The sequence below is a fragment of the Charadrius vociferus genome, unplaced genomic scaffold, assembly GCF_000708025.1.
Source record: "Charadrius vociferus isolate BGI_N301 unplaced genomic scaffold, ASM70802v2 scaffold185, whole genome shotgun sequence".
In the NCBI taxonomy this organism is placed as follows: Eukaryota; Metazoa; Chordata; class Aves; order Charadriiformes; family Charadriidae; genus Charadrius; species Charadrius vociferus.
In genome coordinates, this window is record NW_009648955.1 from 2,479,514 (window position 1) to 2,490,883 (window position 11,370).

Consider the following 11,370-nt stretch of genomic DNA (forward strand, 5'->3'; position numbering starts at 1 on the left):
CACCTCTAAAGCTGGAAGCAACCCTGTCATATGACAGTGTAGTGCTATGCCAGAACATCTTAAAGAGGCGAGATTTATTACCACAGGTCTATCGTAGAGCCCAGCTGACACAACTACACCGCTAACAATCCAGTTACTGTCTCCATATGGTACTGCACTGGGCCATGTGCATACCAGAATAATCTCAACAAGACAAGCAACCACAAAGAAACTTATATGATGGTGCATATAAAAAAACCAACCAAACAAAAAAATATTCGTTAGTAAGATACTTCTCTGACAAAGACAAGTTTTTTTTTCCACATACCTTTGCAATCTTAAATAGGAACACAAAAAAAGTGTTTGAACCTGATGTCATAACTGATGCAGATTAACTGTAATTACCAGACCTAGCTAACAGTTTTGTTTGCACACAGATACAGAACTGTGGAAATGCAAATCCAAACCAATATTGCAATACCTGTTCATTAAAAAAAGACAAAAGCAATTAAAATATCCCATTCATAAAACAAATCAAGAAGTTCAGTAGTTGGTAATACATTTTATTAGGTTCTTTATTGACTTCAGAATACAACTAAGTTAAGTGAAGATTCTGGTAATGGCATTGTTGAAAAAATTCTAGATATGGGCAAGCATTTCAGTTTAAAAAGTTAGTATGGAAAAAGTTATCAGTAGCATGTTTACAGTGCATGGTTAAAGAAGGACATAGGCAGGAGAGCTGAATGCTAGTTTGTAATTTATTAAGGGCCAGACTGCTGGAAGGAGACGAGCATGCCTTGGGGTTATGTGCAACACAAACAGCAACATTCTGTTTCCTGAACATCTTCAGTAGCAGGACCACATAAGATAAATAGAAGGCAAAAGAATTACAAGGAATTCAAATAACACAGCTAAGTGTCTGACTCGCTCCCATCATCTCAAAATGTGAAAGTGACTGGCAGTAATGAAAAATATTCTTCAAAAGAAGTGTGAAGGGATGATATCAGACTGGTTAAAAAAAAAAAAAAAGAGAAGAGAAAGCTTTAACAAGGCTTCTATTGTAAGAAGCAGATGACAGCTTTAGTACAAAAAAACATTAATAACATCTTTTAATGGCTGGGGTTTACTTTCAGAATGCTTCTACCTTACCTAGTTGACCGCCATTCAGCCCCACGGTATACACTGCTTCCTTAGTCCATAGCACTGTATGGAATCTGCCTGCCGCCACTCCAATCACCATTCTACCTTTCAGGTTTTTTGCCTGAACCTAAGTACAAATCCAAAGTACATCTTAATATTAAGCAGCAACAGGTGAATTTCACATGTACAAACTTCTGACAATATTTAACTCCTAAAGTCATTAAGAATAAAGCATTGGTATCAATCCACATACAGTCTAATAAGTCAGGATTATTTCAGAAGTTTGTCAAGTGGGGCACTATTGCACTAGTGACAAAAAGAAGTAAAGTTTTTTGATTATCTAATCAGAATTAGAATCAAATCTCCTTAGGCTGTCTTACACACGTTTTGTTTAACATCTTGCGTATGTAAGACAGTCAAAGACGACTCAGGTGCTGCAAAAGTTTCAGCTGAAGTTTCAGCTTCTAAATCCTAACACCCTAAACACACTGCAGAACACTACTAATTCCACACTTCAAATTGATCTTGATCATCTTGATCTGGAGAATCAAGTTAAAAGCAAATACTGTGGATACATTATACTATTAAGAGCATCTCATTGTACCCCAAAGCACTGTCCTGTTGTACTTTAGCCAATTATTCTTTCCTACTTTTATAGCACTGGTAGTGCAATGTTGTTCTACTCTAGATGAAGCTCCCTTTCAATAAGAAGTACTGTAACTCTTACTTCAAAACAAAATTAGAAAAAGTTACAGATGGAGCACAGAAATATAGTCCAGTTGCTGATGCCCATACCCTCTCCTCCCTGTTGCTACTCTTCCCAAAGCATTATGACTCCAGAATCAATAGTGCTTCTAGCAAAGGACACAACCCTGACATCCATCATCCAGTGATTCAAAAGGAGTAAAGGGCATGAATCTCAAGCAATACATACCTATTACTTTTACACCATTTCAGCTACAGAACAATTTGGGGAAGAAAAGGGTTTGGGCAATTGTACCTTGTACCATACCTAGCACTACAAACTTTAGTATAGTTCAGGTTACAAACTAAGACATTTATCAGGACACAGGTAAATATTTAAGATTGAGATGTATGATAACACAGAACCAAGATTTTATTTGAACTCACATTCGACTTTATTGTCCTGAAAAAGTTTAAAAGTTATTTCCGCAATCTTCATGTTTTACTTTCTGTTCAAACAAACAAATAACTAAGCTTTGACTGACATTACTTTTACCTGTCTAGGAACACTGCAGTTAGCAGGAGGAGGAAGAATACCCAGTTGATGGAAAGTATTTAAGCCAAATGTGTAAACATATCCATCTTCTGTTAAAACAACAGTATGATCCTTAGCTGCAGCTATCTGGGAGCACTGATGGCCAGCTAAGCCTTCCACGAGTCTTGGAACCTGAACAAGAAAAAAAAAAAGTGGCCATCTGTGACACTAAAGTTACACCAACAGAAAATCATGACCAGATACTGAACTACAGACGAAAATGCATTTGAACATAGAATACACTCATTAGCATAATTACCACATCCAATGCAGTAAGAAAAACTACTTTCATTTGAAATGCATCCTCTGATATCAGGGAAGATGATTTTTGAACTACCTGCTCTGAAATTAGGTTGGAAACTGTATCTTCAGGACAGCTGAAGATATTTTAACTATTACCTCTTTTGTTTTTCTTTTTGAATTACCATGAGCGATAACAATTTCTCCCTTCCTTCAAAGTGCAGGATAATCCTAAGAAAACTCCACAGAATAAGGAAGCAATTCTGTATCTTTGAGTCTTCATGCATTCTAATGCAAGTTCTCCTTTATTCAACTGGGCAAAACCCCAATTTCAAAACAGCAATTTGCAAAAAAAATCTGATTTCATAGAATTGCATTTTTTTAAAAAGCATTAAAAATTGAGCTCCAGGCTTCACTATATCATCCAGCAACATAATATCAAGTTCTACCAGATATCTGACATTAGAAATTTCAAAAAATTGAAGAACTGAATTGCAGCTTGTGCTGCAAGCTACCAGGTAGCGTGCTCAGGATAAGATACTGAAGTCTAAGAATTGTATTGTCACCATATTTTAGCCTTTTCAAATTTTGTTTTTGCATATTGCAACAATGTGCTATTCATATAAAAATGATAGGTGAGTTTTCACTTAATAGCCGTGCAAGTCTAGTAAGAAGCAACCCTACCATCACTTTTCATGCCACTACAGCTCCACAGTACTGCTGTTTCCTTTGTGTCAGCCTTGACACTCATCAGATGGTACCACAAACCTGTTTAAGAAGCCAGCCCAGCAAAAAACTATTTGCTGCCACTTACCTGGCACCAGCTAACCTTTAAAATGACTCAGCCATAACACAAAAGTTTTAATTTAAGATAGCTAGCTATTGTAGTCAAACATATTTAAATGCATATTCTTCTACTCTCTGCCACCACACTAGCAGTACTGGAGACATTTGGTTTTTTTCTGTTATTTGGTGGCAAGGGGGTTGGTTTGAAATTAACAGCAAACTGATTTTGAAAGTACACTAACAGAAACCCTAATTCACTTTTTAGACTTGCTGTTTAAAATAGAAGAAGCATTATGCTAGACTACCCAGGATAGCATACCAGGCATGTTTGTTCATCACCATGACCCAAGCGTCCACCTTGTCCATGTCCACATGTATAAACTTGACCTTTGTGGGAAAGGAACACAGAGTGGAATTTGCAGAGTACCACCTGAAAGAAAAAGGGCAAAAAAAGGGGTGGGGAGGAGGCAGTATAGGACAAATTAATTGTCTTGGATAATCTCAAAACACCTAGCAAAACTACTTTGTCAAGAAGTTCAGCTTTAATAAAGATCTGTTCATGAAAATATGAGTAAGATACTAGTATTAACACACAGGAGTGCCAAATCAAGTCAGAACACCACAAAATATTTGCTGTAGATTTATTATGTACTGCCTTAACCTACTTGAAGAGACCTACAGTTTGCACTCATTAAAATAAGTTCAAGTGTTGCCCTTAAGGCTAACAGAAGCTCAAAAGACTGAGTTTTAAGGGCAACAATACTGCCTCAGAAGAGCTGAAGGACACATTGAGACTGCAGCACAGATTGTCTGCCCTAAATGCTTGTTCAATTTGTACTTTAAGCTTTCAAACATCCTTAAACTGAAGGCCCAAGAAGTTACTAGGAACAAAATTACTGTTACAGGAAGAGTGTTTAACAGCACATGCCCCTTTCAACACAAGAAGAATTTTAATTCAACATGTATCGAATAGATTCAGTGTCCCACTTCAGTTCACTATGGGAGTTGCACAAGAAGTCGGAAACTCAAAATAGTTACGGAACTATCATGCTTCTGAATTTATTTAATGATATACAAGCCCTATATCCAAGGTAAATAACGTAAAAAAAAATTCTCCCCACCAAAACAGGGAACCGTGATTTAATTGAGGGTGACTGGGGAGACGGAAAGCAGCAAGAATATAATACAGCAGGCCTACTCTAGTACTCCTTAGCTGCTCTAAGCTGCTTGCCAGAGCAATGGAAATGGATAACTAGGAAGAAAGAAGAAGAGAGGGAAAACAAAAATCAAACACAACAACCCCACAGATCCAAATTTTTTTTCCATTCAAATTTTCAAAACTTGATAACATCTTCAATAATTGTTCCCACATACACATCCCTCCAAGTTCACTGAGAAACATGCCTCTGTAATACTTTTAGAATACCTGTTTGATATACACGCCATTCCGAGGAAAAAAGTCCACCAATTCAGGATGATGTTTACCATGTTGACCACCATGACCCAAAGTAAAATTTATATTGTTTCCCCAGGTGTAGACTTCCGTGGGATCTGCAATGAAAAAAATTCTCTCTGCAGCTTCTAAATGTACAAGTGTCATGCATAATGACTTTGAAAATCAACTTCTGGTGTTTCCATTTAAAATTTGAAGAAAAAAGCTGGTTTTTACCTAATATTGAACTTTTAGAAGTTTTATTCTTATGAGAAGGAAGGCGCTATGACAAAATATTTTAACATCAACGTACAGAAGATGATCAACATTAGTTATACATATTTTCCACTTGCAGAATAGGCAAGCACTCCTCAGCAGCAAGTTTATTTGTTGTGTTTTCAGAAGACAACTACTACTACCTAAGATTATACATGCCTTGTTTCAATTTAGTAAAAATCCCCTCCCCAAAAAAGGTTATTCTGTCGTGTTTGAAAACCATAAACACTTTCAAATCAGAGGTATGGCCAAAAACTAACATTTTACATTTTTTAAATAATCGCTCAGTTACACTGATATCTGAACACCATTTTCTGATGAGTAAGAAACTGAAATTAATGTGCATTTGATCATGTTGAGCTACTACTAGACATTAAATAGTTTTAAGATGTTTTACAAGGTAAAATTAAAAACACACAAGATTCAGGATTTGTGTGACCAAACATACTTAAATTGACTGGAAACAAGCCGAAAAGAACAAAATTAACAGTGCAACAAGACTGAACTTGGGGAAATGGAGAAAAGGGGGAAGGAGGGGGGTAGAAAAGCATAAAACTGCATAAAAATAAATAAAAGCCAGTGGAAAAAGTACTCCCATGTCCAAGAAAAACTAGTGTGCTCAGAGTTATTCTTACATACTCATTTCCTATTTGGAGAAATTGTATTTAGAATGACTGTAACCAGCTTGTATCAAGCTACCTTGCCTAAAAATATTTTGAAGGTTCAAGGACATATTCCCCTTCTTTTCACACAAGATACAGAAGTGCTGTAAAGTACTCTACCAAATTCAAAGACACTGAAGTCCCTCTGATAAACTGAATTGAGATAAAAGAGGAAAAAAAAAAAATAATCACAGAATAATTGAGGTTGAAAGGCACCTCTGGAGATCACCTAGTCCAATAACTCTGTTTAAGCAAGGTCAGTTATAGCAGGCTGCCCAGGACCATGTTTTCTCAGGTTTTGAATATCTCCAAGGCTGTAGTCTCAACAACCTCTTTGGGTTACCTATTATATCACATGCTTTTTTTTTGGCCTTTTATTTTTTTTTTACCTCTAAGTCCGTCATTATTCCTTCATTTTGCTACACATGTGCATCCTGTGCCTACTGCCAAGATTCTACACCTGCTGTCTTATGACATTAGCAACTCCACATCTTCAGATATCTCATAACTTACACAGTCCTAACTAGAAACAGAAAATATTGTCTACACTGGTACATACATTAATACACTGTTGAAACATATCTCCTTGTAAAATACAATTTAAGCTACTTGATTTCCTACCAGTTTTCTTGAAGACCACGTGGATTGGCCTATCTTTCATCACAAGATCCAGGGCTGATAAGCCTTCTTTATCCTGAACATACAGACTAACACCATGCTGAAAGAGAAGGAGAGGAGAGGAAGAGAAAACCAGAATTACAATTGAACTTCACAGCTTTAAGTAAATGTTTAAGCTTTTAGGTAAAGGTTTAAGAAGCTAAACAAATCTTTAATTGAAGTTTAATATTGATGAAAGAAAACCTTCAGATTCTTTCAAGTAAATTGTAAGCAGATCTGAAAAAAAACAGCACATTCTGTTCAACTACATATACACCATGTTGATCTATTAAGTGAGACTTTATTATATGAACACTGATTGAGCAATAAGATGTAATCAGGGAAACACAAAAGAGATATACTTGAAGATAAAGCACTGCCATCTAGGAAGGGCAAGTATTTACCAAAAATGCATTTACCATCTTTGAAGAATACATTTTCTTACATCAGCATGTTTACAGAATCAGTTTTGGCAGGCTGGTGAAGTAAGAAGATCAAACACACCTACTATGGCTTTGAAAACAAGCAGGGAGCAGTGGTTCACAGTTGCTGAGAAAGGGAAAGAAGACACAAACAGACAAGACAGCAGCAAAGAACCTTCAGAAGCACAAAGCATGAACAGGTCATTGTGTTAGAACTTAGAGAGGTAGGTATTCTCTGTAAATATCAATTCCTTAATATGAAAAAGTGCTGCTACACCAGCATTGGTTTTAAGGAAGTCAAGTGTCATCAATCAGATCACTGAAGGAAAGAATTGCGGTGACCCCAGGCAGAACCTAACACATAATATGGCTGTACCTATGTACCACAGCTCATAGCTAATATAAAAGAAAACCTTACAGAATTTCATACTTAAGAGGTAAACACATGAAATACAAAAACCAAAGAAACACAATCCATTCACGCATGACAGAAGGACAGCTAGCCACATCTGCTGTAGGGATTTTAACCTGTAACTTCATTTGGAAAAACACTAGCCAGAAGAACAACATAAATTCTCCAAATTGTAAAGGCAACCCCACTAGTAACAGTGCTGGTATTAATTCACTATATGACAGAAAGACCGACCTATTTTTTATGATTCAACAGGTAGATGGATATTCTTCTCTTTGGCAGGTGCACAGGTCATTTACAAGCAAAAAACAGAGGCTGCAGTGATATTCACACCATTTGAATTTGTAATAACAAACACCAACTGCTGAGTGGCAAAATTTGTAGTTAGATACAGTCTGAGAATAAGCCATGACTGCCTCCAGCCCACAACAGAAGCCCACTATCCACACTAGTTGAGTACCCCGGGGGCTGAGACTGGGGCCAGTACCATTTAACATCTTCACTAACGACCTGGATGAGAGGACAGAGTGCAACCTCAGCAAGGCTGATGATGACACAAGACCAGGAAGAGCAGCTGACAAGTCAGAAGGTTGTGCTGCCATTCAGAGGGACCCTGACAGGCTGGAGCAACAGGCTGAGAGGAACCTCATGAAGTTCAACATAGGGAAGTGCAAATCCTGGCTCTAGGGAGGAACAGCGCGGTGTACCAATACAGCTGGAGGTCGACTGCCTGGAAAGCAGCTGGGCAGAAAAGGACCAGGGGTTCCTAGTGAACAACCAGTTGATCACAAGCCAGCAGCGCGTCCTTGCAGCTAAGAATGGTGAAAGCATCCAGGGCTATGCGAGGGAGTGTTGCCAGCAGGCATTACTCAGCACCGGCAAGCCACAGCTGTGGTGCTAGATGCAGGTCTGGACTCCCCAGTACAGGACAGACATGGACATACAGGAGCAACTCCAGCAGACGACCACGAAAATAATGACTGAGGCATCTGACACACAAGGAGAGGCTGAGAGCACTGCAATGCTTTGCCTAGAGAAGGTTCAGGGTGGGTGAGGGGAGGACATGTCTTATCAATGTGTATAACAATCACCTGATTGGAGACGGAGGGTGGGGATCCCAGTGATATCCAGTGGCAGGACAAGTGGCAATGGGCACAAATTGAAACATAAGAAATTCTGTTTACACCTAAAAAACATTTTTACTGGACTAGAATTAAAACATTGGAACAGATATGTTTGACTCTCCGTCCCTGGAGACATTCTAAATCCAACTGGACAGAATCCTGGGCAACCTACTCTAGCTGACCTTGCGTGAGCATGTGGGTTGGACTAGATACTCTTCAGAGATTTCCTTCTAGCTCAGCCATTTCATAATTCTATTCTATAATCCCTTCCTGTTGTTGCTATAATACCTTCCTATAATGCAGTACAGCAGTGAAACTTCAGCTAAGGAACTGGAGGGCAGAGTACTGCCCATGACCTGTTTCTTTCTGCTTCTTAGAGGAGTATCAGCAGAGCTAGCTATCAGAAAAAACTCCACTTATTTATGCAACTGATCAAAAAATAAAATACATGTGGAGAAACCTGTATAGGCCTCTTGTAAGCAAACATCAGATGATAAAGATATACACACACACGCACACACTAGAGAACTGAATGCTTTTCGATACATCACATACACAGTTTCCAATTTTCTAGAGAACATAATCACGTACAACTCTCCCACAAACGCCTACTTTTGTGAAGTTTAATGAAAATCTCCTCACTATGCAAGAGTACAACACATGAAATACATATTTAACAGTTACCAGACCATCAAGAATTAAGAACTACTGGATCCACAATCACTTGCTTAAACTGCCTGTTGAAAGCAGAGAGTTTAATGCTTACAAATGGCTAGTCACCGCAATTTAAAAAGGTTGAACTTAAAATGGAAAATCTTCTGCCTTGAAAAGTTTGCTTTTAAGTATTTCATTTTCTCGTGTGATTAAAGGGACCCTGAACATCTCAATCATATGTGGCTCTTCCCTTTGCTGTACTTGGAATAGGAGGAACAGAAAAGCAATCAAAAAATGTACACAATCTGCTAAGTGGTAGGGAAGAAACAGCAACTGCAAGAAAGGAATGAATAAAAGCCCTGGTTAAAATATGAATGAAATGGGGATTCACTTAATGAAATGTTCCATATCTCAACGTGCTTCTCTCTCAAATGTAAGATTAATTTCTAATTATAACTCCAGTTAAACTTTTATTATTTTATGTTCTCTAACAACACTAATTGGCTTGAGTACTGAAGAGTCTATTTTTAGCATAATTTTAGTCTGATCACTCTCCACTTTTAAGATCCTGACCCTGCTATCATCCACACAAACCAGTCTCCAGGGAAATCCACAATTAATCAGGGATCCTCACTTAGTGCTGATTTCTGCATGGGCAAAGGCAGACATCTTTTATGAACACAGAGACAACTTTCACGTAAATCAGTGCACTGTGATCTAAACACAGTATTAAGACAACCCTCAAGAGGCTTTCAGGCAAGTTTAAAACACCACTTTTACATAATGAATACAATTTTTAAAATTGTAGATACCAAGGAAAACTACAGTTTAAATCACTCACCTTCAGCAGCGACAAAACACAATCAATGTATCCATAAAATATACTTCTGTGCAAAGCTGTCCATCCAGACTCTTTGTCTTTCGCCGAGAGATCTACTCCTTTGGTCTCAGCCAACCAGTCTAGCACACCCTTTTTGCCACAAGATGAAGCAAGATGTATAACGTTTCTACCAAAGGCATCCTTTATAGTTGCAGCATTGTAGCAGTACGAAGAGAGAAAGGCCTTGATCTGGCCTTCACTTCCTCTGGTTACCACAGAAATAACATCCAAAGCATGCTGTAGAGATCGACACTTTGAAGTGCAGTCTGGCATGAGAGAATTCATCTTCACTTCTTAAGCTGCTCCTCTCCTTAAGGGGAACAACCCTTAAGTGTATCAAGGCACTCCAATTCAGTACAACACAGTGCCTTAAAAAACTTATAATTCCAAGGACGTAAATCCAGTTTTATTGAGCTGCCATTAGAAATCTTTGTACTATTATGTTTGGCACTTGATCCAAATAAATATTTATAAATATATAATTTTAGAAGTCTTATTTCACCATCTTATATAACAAATATTCTTGTCCATAGAAAATTCCAAAAGTGAACTACCTCAAGTGTGGAGAGGGGGATTCCCCCTCCACACTACCTTATTCTTTTAAAACTCCATAATTGCAAGGGAGACCTGAAAGAAAAGAAACCAGAACACATTAGTCAACAAAAATGCTTTCCTCCAGCAACTGCACCAATTTAAATGCATATCAAACTAGCACTTCCAAGTACAGGAGCAATGTGGCAAGGGTTAACTGACCTGTCCCATGCCATCTGAGCCTATACTCAGTCATTCAGTCAGTTTATAAAAGACATGACTCCACTCCCCACCCCAGCCTCCTGAGGAACCTCCTCCCTTTCTTTGACATAAATCTTTGAGCCTACTCGAAAAACTGGATCCAAAAAAGTAATCTGAAGAGAGAGAAAAAAAAAAAAAATTTGCTTTCCCAGCCTTCGTGTCCTTAGGACCTTCACAGTTTACTGTCTAATTATATCATTACTTTGTGATCAGAAAGCAAGGACTGAACTAAAAGACTGTTGAGGGAAAAAAAAAAAAAAAAAACAACACACCCACAAAACCAAAAAACACCCACCCACCAAAAAACCTCACAGTTATTAAGTAGATCTTGGCTAACAGAAGCTTTGTCAGTCACACACAGAAGGAGGAGGGAGGCATAACCACAGTTTCCCTTAAGCCGCTGAAAAAAATTATTTTTTTTCTTTTTGTGCTTTCTCTTCCTTGGCCTGAATGCCTACCCATTTCCCTACTAAACCTCTCCCGCATAATGAACAGGAAGGCTCCTCGCCACCACTCCTGGAGCTGCTGACATATGTGAGAGGAAGGATGGCAACAGAGCAAAGAAAAAAAAAACTTGCACAAGAGCTGTGAATTCAGACAGGATTAGTACTCATGCAGGGCAAAGGTCTGAAGCT

At 38.2% G+C, this 11,370-nt stretch overlaps 1 protein-coding gene across 1 annotated transcript in view; it reads right to left on the bottom strand.

Annotated features, from left to right (window-relative positions):
* Positions 1-10,228, bottom strand: part of IBTK (inhibitor of Bruton agammaglobulinemia tyrosine kinase) — a 52,244-nt gene extending 42,016 nt beyond the window's left edge. Inside the window, 6 exon segments of the mRNA XM_009887463.1 lie at positions 1,129-1,246; positions 2,360-2,530; positions 3,744-3,854; positions 4,851-4,975; positions 6,416-6,512; positions 9,905-10,228. Of these exon segments, the coding sequence (XP_009885765.1) occupies positions 1,129-1,246; positions 2,360-2,530; positions 3,744-3,854; positions 4,851-4,975; positions 6,416-6,512; positions 9,905-10,228 (946 nt within the window).
* Between the last annotated feature and the right edge of the window lie 1,142 nt (positions 10,229-11,370).